Source organism: Hydra vulgaris, chromosome 05 (genome assembly GCF_038396675.1).
Source record: "Hydra vulgaris chromosome 05, alternate assembly HydraT2T_AEP".
NCBI classification, from domain to species: domain Eukaryota; kingdom Metazoa; phylum Cnidaria; class Hydrozoa; order Anthoathecata; family Hydridae; genus Hydra; species Hydra vulgaris.
Window position 1 is genome coordinate 38,450,001 of NC_088924.1, and position 19,336 is coordinate 38,469,336.

The window sequence follows — 19,336 nt, forward strand, 5'->3', positions numbered from 1 at the left end:
AAATAATAATTAAACAGTTTAAGTAAATTTTTTTTTTAAGGTTTATTTTATTTCTTTTTTTTATAACTTTTTTATGAATTTATTTAAATTTATTGCATACTACTTAATTGCTCTTTTTATGTAACCATACAAGCTTGTGAATAAGACTCATGCAAGTATAATAATGTATAATAGACTCATGCAAGTATAACTGCTTTAGGTGTTAGATATCCGAATCATTATGTTAGGAGTAAAAGCAGCAAGCCTTAAGTACATTTTTTGTCAAGTAAGAAGTTTCACATTTTCTGTATTGTTTTGAAGATGATTAAAAAATAAATTTAGTATATATTTAAACAAATTTTTTTTGTTTATAATATTTTAATGAACATTTTTTATCATTTATCATCTATTTTTAGGCTTACAGTCAAAATATGACAGGTCCAAAATATCAATGGATTGTTTTATTTGAAGATGTATTTAGTGATTGGTACAGTTCAAAAAATCTTGGCAATATAAATTGTACTTCTGAGCAACTTATTATTGCTAGCAAAGGATTCATATACTTAAAATTTCAGCCCTTAAGAAAAGATGGTGTAAACACAATTGCTAATAAAGTATGATTTTTTAAAGCTTTTTTCATTTTTCTTGTTTTTCTTTTAGGTATGTAAAATAATTAGTAAACAACATACATCATGACCAAAATGCTTTTTTTTTTTACTTCAAAGTGATAAATCAAGATAACCACAAATAAGTCAGTACTTATGTTACTTTGGACAGTGGGGTAACTTTGGGCAAAAACTTTGAGTAAAACTCTTATTACAAGAAAGAGTTTTACTCAAAACTTTGAGTAGAATTCTTTCAAGTGGAAAAAATTTTCTCAAAGTTTATTAGAAACTTTGAGTAAACTTTTTCTACTAAAGAAAGTTTTATTCAACATTTTTGTCCAAAGTTACTCCACTGTCCAAAGTAATGACATTTCACAATATGGAGCATAAAAATCATCAGGCATAAAAGTCATAAGGCATAAAAGTCTTTACATTTTAATTGTTTTATGTATTATTGTGTCTAATATGTGTTAACTTAGAACTCACTTTGCTTTATCTCCTCTTTTAAAAAGTTTTTATTTATTCCTGTTTTAACTGCTAAATGACCAATCAAATAATGCGGGAAAGGAACTAATTTTCAAAAAGGAAAAAATCATTTTTGATTATTTATATTATTAAAAATATACAGTTTCTAACCAATCAACCAGCTGGTTTTATACAACTTGATGATATTTTTTAAGAAAGCAGATTATGAACCTACACAAAATGTTTTTGGGCAGAAAATAGTACCTTTGTCTACAAAAAATTTTGATTATTTTGTTTATGATGTAAAAATATAAATATTATATATATATATATATATATATATATATATATATATATATATATATATATATGTATATATATATATATATATATATATATATATATATATATATGTATATATATATATATTATAATAAATATTTATTATATATATATACATACATATGTATATTATAATAAATATTTATTATTATATGTATATTATAATAAACTAGCTGGAGTTACCCGGCGTTGCCCGGGCCAATATTTAAACTGGCTTACCTGATATCTGTACACAAAGATGGGCCCAAAAATGGGCCCAAAAAATGGTCCCCCCTGACCCCGGGGTCAGGGGGCCCATTTTTGGGCCCCCTTGACTCCGGGGATCGGGGTACGGGGTCAAAACCCAGCTAAGAACCTTCTCCCCCTCAAGGACTACCCCCATGCCAAATTTCATCGATATCGGTGGATTTCTATAGAGAACAAACAAACACACACACAAACACACATTGCCCTTTATATATATTAAGAAGATTAAGATAAGATAAGAAGAAAAGATAGCTGGAGTTACCCGGCGTTGCCCGGGCCAATATTTAAACTGGCTTACCTAATATCTGTACACAAAAATGGGCCCAAAAAATGGTCCCCCCTGACCCCGGGGTCCGGCGGTTTGGATTTCTATAGAGAACAAACAAACAAACACACACACATTGCCCTTTATATATATTAAGATATTTATTATTGTATATACGTATATATATATATTATATATATATGTATATATATATATCTATATATAAATGTGTGTGTATATATGTGTGTGTATATATGTGTGTGTATATGTATATATATATATATATATATATATATATATATATATATATATATATATATATATATATATATATATATATATATATATATATATATATATAGGGGTCGTCCATAAAGTACGTACGCCAAAAATTTTGAAATTTGACCCCCTCCCCCTCCCCCCTGTTGCCATGCGTACTTTTATGTCCCCACCCACCCCCCCCCCCCCCCTTAAAAGTACGTACGTTTCTAAAATACCCCCCCCCCCAAAAATAACCCCCCCCCCCCCCCATCCCTCCTTTTTTTTTTTTCCTAATTAAAAAGTTTAATTAAAAAAAAAAAAGATGGAGTCTACCTTAGATACTTTATACTACCCCAAAGCTCTTTGCTTACGCATTTTAAAAATGTCTTCAAGTATAAATGCAAATAATAATTTAAATAAATTTAAAATTTACTAAAGTAAGTGTGTATTTGGGCGAAAGGTTTATGCGGCGGCAATAGTTGACGGAGATCCAGGTTCGATTCTCGGTGAAGTCTAGGAAAACTTTTTTTATTTTTTTAACGAATCAAATGTAAATAAACTATACTTAAGGTGGACGTTTTTTTCAGGCACCCCTCTTTAGTAAGTAAAAAACGAGTCTAAGGTGAGATCAGTAATATTGAAAACAAAGGGTAAAACCCAGTGGGAGGGAGCAACAGCAAATTTTGTGCCCTTTTGCTATTTTAAGAAGCTTTTTATTTTAGCAAAACCTAGCGGTCTTTGAGACGCCATTGACACGTTTTTTTTGGGGTGACTCCGTCCCATCAACCACTGCCCTCAGGTCTTACTCAGGGCCAGTATATAAGGGCGGGCATGTGTGCATGGGCCCCCTCAGGATTTTTTGATGTTTTGATTTTTGATGGTAGAACACTTTCACACAACGTGCAAACTTAAGTTTGTTAATATGCCAAATGAGGTGGCCTTGCAAAAAATTTGGATGGCGGAGGACATCCAAATTTTTTTCCAAATCTAAAAGTTATAACCATGCAAAATTTACACCCCTCTCATTTTGGGGGTCGGGAAGGTAAGCGTTTTAAGGCTTTTTGTTCACAGGCCTCCGCCATCCCGATATTTTGCAAGGCCTCCTCATTTGGCATAGGTATAAACAAACTTAAGTTATGAGTTTGCACGATGTGTGAAAGTGTCCTATCTGGAACATCAAAAAATTCTGAGGGCGCCCATACATGTGTGTGCATAGAGGAAAACTAGACCCTCTACTTCATATACCATACATCTTTTTATGTTGGCAAACTAGAATCTTTAGTCAGAATGTAACTTTTCTATTGATTAGCTGGTTAATTGTGATAAATTAGAAAATCGAAGTACGTACTTTTAAATTGAACCCTCTCCCCCCCCCCCCCCTCCCATACGCTTTCGTACGCTTTTTGAAGACCCCCCCCCCCCCCCTCCCCCCTATGAGCGTACGTACTTTATGGACGACCCCATATATATATATATATATATATATATATATATATATTAGGTATGTGGTAAAAAAAAATCAAAATTCTGTGGTATTAAAATCAAAGATATCATTAGAAGTAGTTTTTAATTACTAAAAAATGATACCAAATTTTTTATTTTTTGATGTCATTTAAGAAAGTTATGAGTTTTTTAGGCACAAAAATTTTTATAGGGAAAGTTGAATAATGTTGTGACCGCAATTTGTAATTATCAACTTAAATTAATCATAACTTCCGTAAAAATGATCCAATTTACATAAATTTGGTACCAATTGAAAGCTGCAAAAAATAAGAAACATTTTGTTAGTAGTTGCAGTAAATACAAATGATCGGGGGCGCGGGGGGGGGGGGTAGTGCCTCTGACACCCACCCCAAAGTGGATGAGTTTTTTGTAATTAACAACATAAGTCAATGAGATTCAAAATTTATTTGTTGATAAATAAGTGATCAATATAAAAATAAAGAAAAAATCAATTGTCTCTGGGTAGCAAAGATTAATGGGTATATTCAAGGGTGTATATAGGTGGTAGGAGGGTTGGTGTGTGGTAGGTAGTTAAGGTTGGTGGTGTAAGTAAATAATTTTCAAAAGTTTATGTTTTTAGGTAAAACAAAATATGTAGTAAAAGAAATGCAGTAAATGAAAAAAAAAGGGGTCAACACAAACTAATAGTTATATTCATTTATTTCATAAAAGTTAAAACTACAAAAACTTCAAAGCCGCATAATGTTTTTAAAAGATATGTGGCTATGAAAATAGCCTTTTTTAAATATTAACCAACGCGTTAATATTTAAAAAAGTTTACCAAAATAAAGAACTGCTTCTTGCATTTCTGAATTAAACCATAAATAGCAAATGTTTCTACCAACTACTGTATCTGATAGCATATCGGAAAGGTCTGATAATTGCTTAGACTCTAGTTCTTGAAATTTTGTTAAAATATCTGACAAACTAAGGTTTTGAATTTGAAGAGCCAATGTTTTTCTACTTTTATCCTCTTTTTTTTGCTTCTTCAACATGTTACGACCAATCATTTCAAGCTTTATTTCATAAATATTTTTTTTATTTAACTCTCTCTTTTTTCTGGCTTTATTTATTGCCCAGTAGACAACTTTCATTTTCTCATCTTTATCTACTTGGTCAATGTAATCACTTACATTATTTTTTATTGCTCTTAATTTTGATGACAAAAAACATAAAGTAGAGTTAGGAGCACGATGTTTAGCAGCACTGAACATACTCATGACTTCTTCTGCATCAATATTATGAAGCCTGGCTGTCTGCGTCTCTTTTATAAGTTGTTCTGATACCTCCAAATTAAAATATCTTTTATACTGTCTTTCTAAAACAGCAATAATAGCTGATAAACAGGATACAATCATTTGTTCAACTTCTTTGTCTTTTGGGCACACCAAAGCAATTTCTTCAAAGATCTTATCATTTTCAATTATATTTCCGAACAAATCTTTTGTGCTAAATAACAATATAGGATTGTCTTTTACATGATAAAGATTTTTTTAAACATTTTCAACCAATTTTATCCCTTCAATATGACTTAAACTTCCTGTAGCTGACTGATAAAATAATGTCATCCATGGTCCTGTTAAAGTCTTTCCCAATAGCCCTAAGACGCACATTTCTTTTTTAGCTGTTTCATTAATAAAGTCTATTCTTAAACTACTTTGTAGCCTTCCACATGAAACTGTACTGGTACTTAAAAATTTAATAAATAAGTTGTAGTGCTGGATTAATATACCACATATATGAAACAAAATATGCAATCTGTTCCCTCTGTAACGGGGAATGAGTCCTTTGGGAAGTTTCATCTCATCTAAAAAGATTTTAAAACCTTTAGGATCTCCTTTACCATCTTTGTATCGCATCTTATTCAATTGTAAAACTATATTACCAGCGATACAATCTTTCCCAAACAGCACTCCATTATGTGTTTCAATCATTTTTAATGCAGACCTGCAAGAGCTGGATATTGTTTCAAGAGGGTGTAAGTGACAATTAAATTCATTTAAAACTTTTCCCCATGAAGAATTTATTAGCTGAACAGTTGCATGATTAGTGGCAACACGGTCATAGAGTTTGTAATGTTTTGAATAATTTTTGAGCAGCTCTTTTGATAGTCACAATTATGGAAATCAGAATACAAAAAGGCAAGTTGATCTATTGAAGATACAACATGAGTTTGATAATCGTGAGCAGTACCACCTGATAACTGATCTATTGCTATAACATGACACTGTGTTTTGGTTGTAAAATGAATAGAGTTTATATGTACTCCTTCTTGGGTTGTTGCATCAAACCCAAGGGTAAGATTGGCTGTAGAAATCGCAACTTCAGCAGCATGAAGGTCACTGATTATACCTAATTCACGAACCATCTCTTCAACTGTGCTACGATGTGGGAAATTTTCTATATGTGCAATGCCTAAATGTTTAAAAATTTTTGGAAACAAAATTGGAATACTTTTTGTTGGTACCTGGTTAACAATGGCATCATAAATCATTAATCGTAGCTGCCATGTAAATGTTTTTTTATCTTTTTTGAATGGCAAATGTTCATTAGCAGAATCCTTTAACTTATCCAATTCGTATAGCAAGTTCATATTTTCATGTTCTAGACCCTTTATCCGGTTATCTTTAATCAAATTGGTATAACTCCAGTCATTTTGTTTTTCTTTCTTTTTAAGCTTTATTATCTTTATATGTTTTTTTAAACATTTATTTTCTTTTAGTATCAAACTTTTTGCTGAAACTTCGGCTAATTTTTGCCTTAAAATTGAAATAGTTAAGTTTTTCCTTTTAATAGTTTGATTTAATCTTTTAATTACATAAGGATCTGCTTTAATTCTTGCTTTTAGGTTAGTTAGTTTATCTTTATGATCGGATTTCATTTTTGCATTATATTTATACATAAAAAATAATCTCTTTTTTAACAATTGATTTCTAGAAGTAATGTTACAATCCAGTTCTTTAATTGGTTTTTGATACACAAAAGAAGTAGAAGGTTTATGCAGTTTTGCCTGAATAGGTGCTAAAAGTAAATTAGATGATTCACAAAAACTACTTTTTGCCACTGTTGATGGCTTATTACTTTTAAAAACGATTTTGCATAACTCTTCAAGTTTTCTTTTGTTAGATGACTTAAGGTTGTACACTTTTTTGTATTTCTTGACCAAATTATATATCTGGCTATGAGTTGAATAAAAAGCAAAATTTTTATAAATGCTTTTGGCAGTTTTTAAAGTCGACTTGGATTGTTGAATATACAATAACAAAACATGTCCATTGTAGCATTTGTTTTCATTATTATCTGGGGCAAATGTAAAATTGTCTATTAAATACTGCTTTGCAAGCCCAGTTTTAAAAAACGTAACAGGAAAACTTTTTTCTGAATTCATATGAACTGCAATGCTATAAAATATATTAATTATAAATAATATTTATTTTGCTAAACCAATACAGATTTAAAAAAGTCCAATTAAAAACTAGTTCAATTGTCACGTGACATCAGAATCAAAACATTTCACGGCATAATTACTACTACTTTTTTTCAGAAAAAGTGAATCTACTACCAAAATTCCCAGTGATTTTAGCATATATTCCAATCTATAAAATTTCCTTAAATTTTCAGTATTAAAAGAAAAATACTTTTTCTTGTTGAAGTTTTAAAAATTGTCGAGAACAAACTTTTACTTCGATGATAACTTTGTTTTCCTTCTTCCATGATAACTTTTTCAGCTTGTCGTAAATGTCATTTATTTGTAAATACTTAAATGTATTTTATACTGAAATTATTAATTAAAATATGAAGATTATAAAAAACAACTATATCTATTCTTAAACCATCAACAAGTTTAGTAATATTGTTAAGGCAGAGGATGACTTTGACGCTTCATGAAAAATTTGGAAACACTTTTTTAAGCATATTTCGGCTAACGTAAAATTGAAATTCACGCATCCCTATATATATATATACATATACATATATAAATATATGCTTTAATAGCTTGAAACAAAAAAGGGAATTCAGCAAAAAAAAATTTCCTGAAAAAAAAAAATCATTTATTAACATGGCATTCAGAATTTTTTGATCTGTTATAGCAATTGTTTCATTTTTGAAGATCTCAAAATCTATATTTTTGTAATCATCAACAGCTAATTCTTCATCTAATAAACCATTTGATTTTTGCTTGTTGACTATCTCTCCAAGCAATTAACTTGGACTTGTACTGACAAAATAGGCTTTTGACATCTTTGAAACATTGTAGTTTTTCTGCCTTTTCAATTATCAACATAAGCAGCTTTTCACAAACCACATTTCCTACTGCTAGGCTGGTTAAATGAACTTAGCAAAACTTTTCTTTCTGGAGATCGTTCACCTTTAGATTAAAGGTTTTTGTAGGAAGCTGTTGATAAAAAAAATCTAAACTTGTCAGCATTGTAAATATCCCTCAAATCATACCTTAAGAGGATCATGGGCAAATAGGTTTGCTGCCAACATTGCTGTCATTTAATCTGTGCACGATCTTTACTTTCCAGAAATAGTTTGAAAAACAACAACTTTGTATTTTCACATCTTTCATTTCCATCTAGAAGCCTTAAAGCTTATTATGTTGAGTTCTTATACAAAATCTAAAATTTTTTTCTAATGATGTGTCCACCAATTGGTACATTTTGTTCACATTTGTTTATAAATTATTTGTATTCAGCTTTATCAATGGAATCTTGCTTTCCAAAACTTAACGTTTGTCTCTTTGCTCTAAATTGACCAGATTCACATTTACTTATTAAGCGAACCAAATAACAAGATATGCGAGCATAGGATTTGCGCTAAAAAAAAGAAATAGAAAATCTGCTAAATCTAATTATTATATTTGCATATTTTTTGTGACTCAAAAATTACACTGGAAACAGAGAAAAATTATGCAGAAAGCTTAAATACAAATAGTTCTTTATGCTCAATTTCGTTGCTTTTTTACAAAAAGAAATATAAAGTTATTGTAAAAATTGTTTAAGATTATAGCAGAATAAAATATTCACATTTTTGACATTTACTTTTTTCATTCACATTATTCATTATTTAATTTATTAAAAGTTTTTTCTAGGTGTTCTGGATATTTCATAATCAAGAGAACAATATTTTCACAAGAATTTGATAAATCTAAATATAGGTGAAAATAAAATAAAAAAGCACTTAAAGTGCAAATTGCCAAAAGTATTGTTGGATGAAGTTCATGTTCATTTAAATTTATTTCCACTTATTAAATCTCATCATTTTACAAAGTTTTACATAATTTTGAATCTATTATATAACTATTCATAGCTTGTAAAGTTTACTGTTTTGTGTTGAGTATATATACTGCTTTCAAAATTTTGTTTCATCAAACTTGTTAAAATTTTTAAGCAATATGTTTTAGAACATTCAAATGCAGCAAAATTTATTCAATGGTCTTACTCATTCGAAACTCAAAATAGAAGTTATAATTGATCTTGCTTTAATAGGGTTTATGCTGTTGGAAATACCCGGGTTTAGAGAATTATAAAAAATAATTATAAAAAGATCATTCTCTAGTGCAAGAATTTGATAGTTTTCACAGCTGTATAGAAAAAACGTTAGATTAAAATAGGGTATTAAGCGAATTAAACTTAATTTGTGTTTTAAAAACAGAGAGGAGAAAGCCCAAGCTCCACATCATTCAGATGTGGAGTTTGGGTTTTCCCTTTGCTGATTGAATTGAAAAATTAGCACAGTTTATGAATTATTTGTTCTGTCAAAAAGCTGAACTATCAGATAACATGAGGTAACACGATTCAGATAACATGAGGTAACACGATTACTCTCTTGCAAATAAAGTTTACTTGAAGTTTTAAAGACACAAAAGTATTAAGAAAAAACTACAAATTTTTATGCAGGTTTTTTCAATTATGTGTTTTTAAGAGTTACAACTTGGGTTGCCATGTATTTTATATATTGAGACCAAAGTACATCTTAGTTGATGTATATGTATATATATATATATATATATATATATATATATATATATATATATATATATATATATATATATATATATATATATATTTGATCATTTGCTAATTTAATATTTTAGGGGTATATTTGTATAAAATGATTATCTAATTATTCAAGTTGTTTAACATTGTTTTAAAAATTTAATTTGTTCCAAATTTGCAATTAAGGAATTAATTTACTTCATAAGTTAAAACTATAAACTTGTTCCCTTGGGGTACAAATGTCAAATGGTGGACAACTAAAAACAAGTTTTTTTTTTTTAACTAACAAAGATTTTGATTTTTTTTTGTTTGTTTGTTTGTTGAGGAAAAAACAGCATAATTTTTTTTTTATCCATAATAGTTGAAAACGCGTTACTAGTAAAACTTCAATGTATATAGATTTTATGATAAAACTTTTTTTTTTATGCTGTTGCGTGGAGAAACCCTTCTAAAGTCAAACTGGCTTTAACTAATTACCACTTTCATATTTTTTATATATGTTTGATGCATTTGTTGCAAACAAGAAATCATTTCTTGTTTGCAACAAATGCATCAAACATATCAAATCATTTTCTGAAGTGGACATAAAAAATGACTTTAGAAGTTTCATCACGTCCAAAAATAGACTTTATTTTTAACCAGCTTAAAAAACATTTTAAAAATTGTCAGAAGTGTATAAGTTTAAAATGGAAAGAATATCTTTGATGTTTAAATCCTTTTTAAAAGCATTTACCATAATGATAAATTAAATGGCTTTATAATCTGTAAAATTATTAGAAAAAAAAAAGCGCTTTGTCTTTTTAAAAAAGCATATAATTAATTAGTTAAACTATTTATTCAAAATGTTTTGCACTTTTTTTATACATTATTAAATAAAACAAATATTGCTATAAATTTTGTATATATATAACTATATATATATATATATATATATATATATATATATATATATATATATATATATATATATATATATATACTTTTTTCTTTTAAATTTTCAGACAGCAGACCAAATATGGCAACTTGTTAAAGAGCAAGTAAACTCTTTATATCATGTACCACCAAAATCAATTATCTATAATGAGCTTTCAATGTATGCATATGATGGGTTATGGGCATTAGCTATTTTGTTAGATACAGCTGAAAAAGAGTTAGACAACTTTAGCATAGATTTACTTTTAAGAAGAAATGCAAGTCATGTTATGAAATTGGCTTACTTGATGGAAAAAATCAAATTTCAAGGAGTTTCTGGGCAATACAGCTATTTGGGCAATAATTCAAGAGATAGATTTGGAGATATACTTTACATTCAATTTAGTCCAAATGGTATAAATTATTTTTGTTAATTTTATTAATATTAAACTAAATAAAAAAGTTTTCAATTTACATTTACTGTTATTATATCTACTCCATTTTATTTAAAATTTTGGTTTCCTCTAGAATATGTTAATCATAAAACAAAACAAATTTTATCAAGTAGTACAAATATTCATTTTTTTTTTTTCTTTTTTTTGATTCCATGCAATTAATAAAAGTAATAATGATTTATAAATTATGCTTTTATTTTTTCATTCTCTCTAAAAAAAATTTGTATTTATTTTCATTGTTTTGGAAACCATTTCAGCAAGTAGCTTTAAAATTAAATTGACTTTAACTCCTTTCGAAAGTATCCTAGGCAAAGACTTTAGAGGTAAGCAGAAAAGTTATGCTGACTAATCTTGTACCCCTTCTTCATCTATTAAGCTGGCATAGATGTAAATCTGTGTTATAAGACCTTTTATTAAAAAAAACTAGTTTAACATGCACCATAGTCAAAATATTTGAAAAATAATACAAAAGCATATTTTTACTCACCTATTAAAAAATAATCTGCTAACTCCTAGTCAAAAGGGTTTTTATCCAAGGCGCTTTTGTGAAACAAATCTTCTTACTGTAATCAATACATGGACACTTAATTTAGATAAAGGTCTTCCTTTTGATAATGTTTACCTTGACTTTGAAAAAGCATTCGACAAAGTCCCACATGATTTTTATCCTTTGAAACTAAAAACCTATGGAGTTAATGGTCTCTATTGGATAAGAAACTTTCTCACAAAACAAAGAGTAGCAACAAATGGTAATTACTCTGATTAGGTACAAGTAAAAAGCGGAGTTCCCCAATTTTTGTTCCTTTAGAACAAGCAGCCAATTAAGAATCTGATCTCTCCTCTGTAGCCGTGCTTTAAATTCTATTCTTTACCTCTAAAAGTCTCTTATTCATCTTCTTCCGATAACTTTTTCCCTCTTGCAAGATCCAAAAATATATTGTAAATGAAGTTGGACCTACTTTAGCTGCCAACAATGAGCCACTGTCTCATTTTTTGATTCTCTCTTTTTTTTCTACAAATATTTTTATGATTGCCGTTAAAGTAAGCTATTGTCGTGAGTTTCATCAACCAAAACTCCTTCTTGCTTGTCTTGTCACTTAGCAAAGTTGCATTCTTTTACTGTATCTGTCCCTTTATGCTCAAAAAAATTTTGTTTGTCTAGTCTTTTTCCATGCACATCAATTCTTTGGAACTCTCTCTCATCTTTATGTTTTTATAACTCATACAATCTACAACCTTTTAAGCCTTCTGTCAACCATTTTCTTGCTTTTTAACGCTATTCTTAGTTTTCAAGTAACTCCCAACTTAATAGTGGTTGCTTGCAGCCATGCTGAGAATGAATTACTATTAAAAATTTTTTTAAATATATTTATAAAACCTTATTGATAAAATATTTTTATTGTTAAAAGTTAGAAGTATTACCACACCCCTTGACCCATTTTTGCACTTTATATAAAATCAACTACATAAAAATTTTTATATGTTGTTTAAAATGTTTTGGTACTTAAGGTCCTTAAGTTATTCATTATAAATTAATTTAAAAAACCATATTTTTTAAGTTAATCTATAATGACTAACTCAAGGACCTTAAGTACCAAAGTTCATTTTTAGTAAAAGGTCTAAAAAATATTTTTTTAAGCAGTGAATTACCACCTAATCTAAACACTTACCTAATGTAAACAACTTAGTGTAAACACTTTTGTTGCATTAAAAGCATTTTATTTTAGCATTTAAAAGATCTAAAGTGTAGAACAATAGAGAATAACATGTTGTTTGTATTTAAACTTTGAACAAATGAGTGTAATACCATAAATGTGTTAATTGCTTCTGAATGCAATATTTTTTAAAAAAGTGTTTGCAATAAAAATGTATCGCAGTATATATATTATTTTCATCAAGTTAATATGTACACCACTTTTATTGTAAAAAAGTGTAAATAGCACCTCATTTAGTTAAAAAAGAACACAATTTGCATAGTGTAAATAAAAAATGTTGTTGCTAAATATATAGAGCAGAAAAAAACTATTAAAGAGGATACTAATCTCTATTGTGTCAACAAGTCACCATAGATCACACAACATTTATGTGTGTCAACTTGTTTTTTTTATATATTTGTGTATAAATGTGTATATAATATTTCTTTTTTTATATAAATAAAGGAACCTATAATGAAATTGGGTATTTCAGTTCAAATCTTAGAAAGGCTTATCTTAACACTACCAAACAAAAATTGATAATGCCAGGTATGAAATTTAGTTATTATTTTTAATATCTTTTATTATAGTTAATTTATATAATTTATAGATATACAATTATTGTAGTTATATTTTTATGATAATATTATAAAATTTAATAATTAAAAATTTTCTTTTCAATATATATATATATATATATATATATATATATATATATATATATATATATATATATATATATATATATATATATATATATATATATATATTATATATATATATATATATATATATATATATAAAATAATAAAAATTAAATTTAACTAAAATATATCTCAAGTCAAGAAAAAATTCTTATTTATAGTACGAATAAATAACTTTGAAACTTTGAGTTTTTTAACAACTTTATAATTCGCAAAACTCTCTTACATAAAATTAAAAATCACTTTTGATCAATTTTTATTGTTTTATCAAAATGTTTATTTAAATTATAAGTAATAAATAACTTCAATATTTCAAAATAACTTTTAATTAAGGGTGTACCAATGCCTAGTTTTGGCCAATGTCGATTGGTACAGGCTGACATCAATGCATCAACTTTAAATTTGAATTTGTACTCTTTATTTTTTACTATTAGAATTTTTTTCAAATATAATGTTAACAATAAATAATTAATATATATACACACGCAGATGTATATGTATATATATATATATATATATATATATATATATATATATATATATATATATATATATATATATATATATTTATATATATATATATATATATATATATAACTCTTGGTGTTAGGAAAAACAAGGACAGCAATAAATTGCTGACCTCAAACTGTTAGAGGCTTGACACAAAAGGGTAACTATAAGTCTTGCATGGTAATCGAAAGGTTTCTTCCTTAAATTGTGGTTTTGAAGAGAACGCTAATAAGATTAGAAAAAGTTTAAAAACTTGAATAAAGTTTTTTTTCAGATAATAGATTACTTGCCCAAACCAAATCCACAGTCCATATAGCTGCACTTCCTTGTAGCAGCAGACTATAATATAATGTAGCAGCACTAGCAGGCAGTAAGAAATTCAATGATACTCTGCAAAAAGATAGCAATACTCTGTGCATGTTTGAAAAATATGTTTAAAAAATCAAAAACTAAAAAACACTAATAATTCAAAAGACTTTCTAATCATTATAGTGGTTTTTTTAAAAATGATAAAACCTCATAAAAACTTCCACATTATTTTAATTGTTTTAACTTTTGGACAACATTAAAATGTAACTTAATTGTTGTTGAAAGAGTATATATATATATATATATATATATATATATATATATATATATATATATATATATATATATATATATATATATATATATATATATATATGTATATATATATATATATATATATATATATATACATATGTATACATATATATATACATATGTTTACATATACATACGTATGTATACATATACATATATATATATATATGTTGTTATATTCACAGATAGCAAATATAAATGGTAAAGCTTATCCTTTCAAATCACTTGAAGAGATTGTCAACAAGCTAAGATTACGTGGTTTATTAGACACCAGGGCTTAATTTATTTTGTGTAATGATTTAAAATAGTTCAAGTTTTTGAAAAACATGAAAGCACAAATAAAAAACAAATTAGTCTATACATTTAATACATCTGAGAATAAAATATATATATATTTTTTTTTAAATGTTTTTACCAAAGTATACTACATTTTTTTGAAATTATAAAAAGGAGGAGGGGTTTTTTAACAATCCTATTGTTAAATAAACATCTAAGAGTAAACAGTAAATTTTCAGTCATTTTAAACATTGTTTAGTGAAACTAAACTGGTCTAGTGTTCATTTTTAAACATTAAACTATCAAGCCTTGATAGTTGTTTATTTATTTGTTTTTCCTTTTTTTTTTTTTTTTGTTATTATTATAGATGGCACAATTTTAATAATCAAACACACTTACATATGCACACTACTATATAAGTTTTTTTTCTTTTTTTTTTTTTTGTTATATAGGTTGTACGTTTTATTACAGGTTTTTTATTTCCAATGGATGGACCAGTTATTATTGAAATGGCAATAGTTTACAGTTTACCGATGCTTATTACAATTTGGATTTTTATAGCTGCTGGTATTATCCTTTCACTGTTTTTTCTCTTTGCTAATATAAAACATAGAAGTGTTGGGTCAGTTTTTTCTATTTGTTTTGCTTATTTAAATGAATAATTTAAAAAATTTTTTACAGAGAGGTATTTGAGTATTTAAGGGAAGTAGCAAGTTAATAGCATAACCAACATTGACCAACATAACCAATTTTAGTAAACAAGTTATTATTTGATAATTAAAAAGAAAGTTGTTATAGTTTTAAATTTTGATTAAAATAAAAATTGTCAATCATCTAGGATATTTATAGGATTATTTTATGTCTCAAAAGTATCAATTCACCCAAGTAATATCCCTTCATGCTTTTGTCATTATGTCATATCCCACCATGCTTATGTCATTATGTTATATCCCATCTCTACATGCTTATGTCCTTCAAAGTTATAAAAAGTAAAAATTTAAGACAACTGAATAGTTTATTCTTGTAGGATTCATCTTTGTAAATTATAAAAAATGCAAATAATCAACTCATTTCAAGTTGCTAAAATTGTTTTTTTAAAGTTTGAATTTTTAATAAGTGTTGGCTTACTTCTTTAGCTTAAATGTTACTTCTTTTTCTATGAATATGCAATTTTTCCAGCTTGTAATAAAAGACTTAAAATCATTGCTACAGAAATCTTTTAAAATCATTGCTACAGCTTTTAGTAGGAAGAAAGCAGTCCTACTTTTAGTAGGACTTTATCTTTGATTTAAAATTAATTTTAATCAAATTATTTAAAGTTCATTACATGTTTTTATTCAATTTTTGTATTCTCTGTAATTATAAATACTACAATATTTGCAATCCAAATTTGACATTGCCATCCAAGTACTGTGACATTTATTATTATAGAAATCCTAAAATCTTTTGGTTTTCAGTCTTTAGACAATCTATCCATCCACTTGAAGTTTATATTACAATACTTATACTATTTTTATAAAAATTTTAATACAATTTAAATTAATCAAGACATAAAAAGTGGTAGGTTGTATGAGTCAGGAAAACATGAAGATGGGAGAAAGTTCTAAAGTAATGAAGTGCTAGGAAAAAAACTTGACAAATAAAAGTTTTTAGAGCATGCAGGAACAGATACAGTAAAAAGATAAGACTTTGCTGAATGATTAGTCAAGCGAGAATGAGTTTTGGTTGATGAAACTAGAGATGATAGCTTCTTAGCAGATGCTAACTTAACAATCAATTGTTTGTATGGCTTTTATGAGAGAGATGTGAACAATAATCCATGAAGACATGAAGACGAGGACTCAGTAAGATGGTTGCCATTCATTAATAGAGAGGAATGTCTTCAGTATTGTGATAATTCTTTGCAGGAAATAACTAAATTTTGTTGGAGTTAAAATTCACAAGCCACTGCAAAGTCTAATCTGTTACAGAAATGCAGAAAATTTTTTTTGTCAAGACAAGAGTATGAAGTTGAATCATCAGTGAATAAAGCCACTTTAGATCTAAGGTTTTCAGGAAGATCGTTAATGTAGATTAGAAACAAAACAGGACCAATTATAGAACCTTCAGGTACCCTAGAATTTACTAGAAATAAAGAAGAGGTTGGCTTTTGAGGATGAGTTTGATAAAGCGGTTATAAAGAAATAATTTGATAATCTCAAAAAATTTCCTTGATATATCATAGAAGCAAGCTTATGTCAAAAGCAAAAGTCTTAACCTTGCTGCCTCTATCTAATCACCAATAAAAATTTTCAGTAACAGCAGTTAGCAAGTCAGTCATAGAGCGAGAAGGCTGGCATATGTGCAAACTGGCATATTTGCACCAAAAGAATTTGCAAACATTGGCATATGTGCAAACTAGCATAACTGCGAAGCAGTTGCAAAAACTAGCATAACTGCGAACTGACAAATAAAAAGCTTTAATTGGCATACATATGAACTAGCATAAATGTGCCAAAAAATTTTGCAAAACTGGCATACACGCCAAAAGAGTTTAAAAACATTGACCAATCTTAAAAACAATTGACAAATCTTATATGCCATTGTCCAGAAAACAGGAAAACAAGATTTAGTCAAGTACTTATTAAATAGTTTCATGAACACTTTTGTAATACAATGACAGGAGTGTTGTCTGGACCACAAACTGTAAAAAAATTTATTTGAGATATGACTTTAGCAACAAAAACTGGAGTGATTTGAATGTCTAAAAATGGGTTAACCTGTTTAACTGGAATGGAAGGAATAGTATGGCCATAAGACTCAGGAGTCTAATTAGAAGGAAAGTTCTTTGCAAATAGTTCAGCCTTAACCTCAGGAGAACTAATAAGATTAGTTAATTAAAACAAACAGAAAGATAATAGTGAAAACCTGCTAAGCGGAAGTACATAAAGCAATGGTCAATAGATTCAAGTTTGATTTTTCAACAAATAGGTGAATTAGTGCGTAAGTAAACTCCCAAGCCAAGCATGTGACAATTAGAGTCTTTGCAAATTAAAGGATAGTACCGGTCAATACTGATCTGATGAATACTCGAATCTAATGAAGGAACTGCTGAATTGAAATTAGTCTCACATAAAGCAAGCAAGTCTGGTAAGTTTTGCAAGTTATAAGATTCAACTGATGGAAGAAACAGTTTGGTAGTGGGGATTGTTTCTTACAATTATTATTTTGGTTTTCTTTGGGCATAAATTAAGTTTAAATAGAGCTTGACTAATTTTACATAGAACTTAACATCCTAAGCAATGTCTTAGTCTTACTAGTTAAACCAAAGTCATAACTTAGATCTCCTTATTTGGGCTTGGCAATGCACACCAAAAGTATTAAAAGGGACACCATCCATGCATATCATGGCACTGTTAATACTGATACTATATATTGGTTGATGGAATCGGCCTCTCTGACCCTGTTGATTTAAAACTCAATTTAAATATTCTAAGGCCTCAGAACCATTAAATTGGGTGCACCTTATTAGAAGATAATAGGAAGAGTTGCATAGCCACTATCAATGAGCCACAAGCAAAATCTATGAGTAGAATTAAGAAGATCCAGCTTTTATCTTCCTAGGTTGAAAACAATGTAATACAGGTTAACATCTATGCCAGCTTCATAGATCAAGGAGTTTAAGGCTGGTCAACAGAATTGTTTTGCTTATCCTTAAAGTCATTGCTTAAGAAACCTTCTAAAAAACAGTTGCTGGTTGCAGTTAACATCTGCTCAAGATGAGTATTTTTATTCAGACCCCATCTGTAGCCATTACTTAACCAAAAGCCACAAGGCAGTGGAATTTTAGATGGATTCATTTCCAATTATTAGAGATGAATTTGTTTTAATTTTGAAAAAAATAAATAGTGGAGGTACAAATACTCCTTTAGCACTTGCACAAAACTGGGATATTTCTGCCTCATTCATCAGTAGTTATATTTCCACTGTACTAACATTTGATTGCAATTACGCTTGCAGCTCCATACACAGTAGTGTATGGAGTTGTTGCAGCTCCATACACAGTAATAATAGCTGTTATCCCTAAAATTATCAAAGCATTTGTTTTTTTTGTTTTTGTTTTCAGCAGTTTTATTGCAACTTGAAAACCTTTAAAGAATTTTTACATATGGCAAATATATATTATAGAGATATTATAATTAAATATAGATATTAAATATTAAATAGATATTATACTTGAATACTTAAGATAACTATGAGATAATGAAAATATTAAAATTAGTGAAAGCTTTAATTATCTCCAGTACCAGTCTCTTTAAAAAGCATTGAGCTGTTTAGAATATGCCTTTTTGATCTTATAAGGTATTCTTTTAATACGTTTTTAGTTAAATTCAAAAAGTTCAAATTTGAATTTGACATTTAAAAAATGTTTAAAAAAGAATCAGTTTACTAACATCATGAATTTAAAAATTTTAGCTTTCTACCTATTTTTGATATTACAGTAGAAAATTTCA

The 19,336-nt window shown here is 27.9% G+C and overlaps 1 protein-coding gene across 3 annotated transcripts in view; it reads left to right on the forward strand.

Moving 5' to 3' along the window:
- The window catches only part of LOC101239492 (gamma-aminobutyric acid type B receptor subunit 2), a 101,139-nt gene that overhangs the window by 63,721 nt on the left and 18,082 nt on the right, over positions 1–19,336 (forward strand). For all 3 annotated transcript variants that reach the window (XM_065798110.1, XM_065798111.1, XM_065798112.1), the window contains 5 exons: positions 200–265; positions 396–593; positions 10,670–10,994; positions 13,195–13,278; positions 15,315–15,465. In XM_065798110.1, the coding sequence (XP_065654182.1) occupies positions 200–265; positions 396–593; positions 10,670–10,994; positions 13,195–13,278; positions 15,315–15,465 (824 nt within the window). The remainder of the gene's footprint in view (positions 1–199; positions 266–395; positions 594–10,669; positions 10,995–13,194; positions 13,279–15,314; positions 15,466–19,336) is intronic.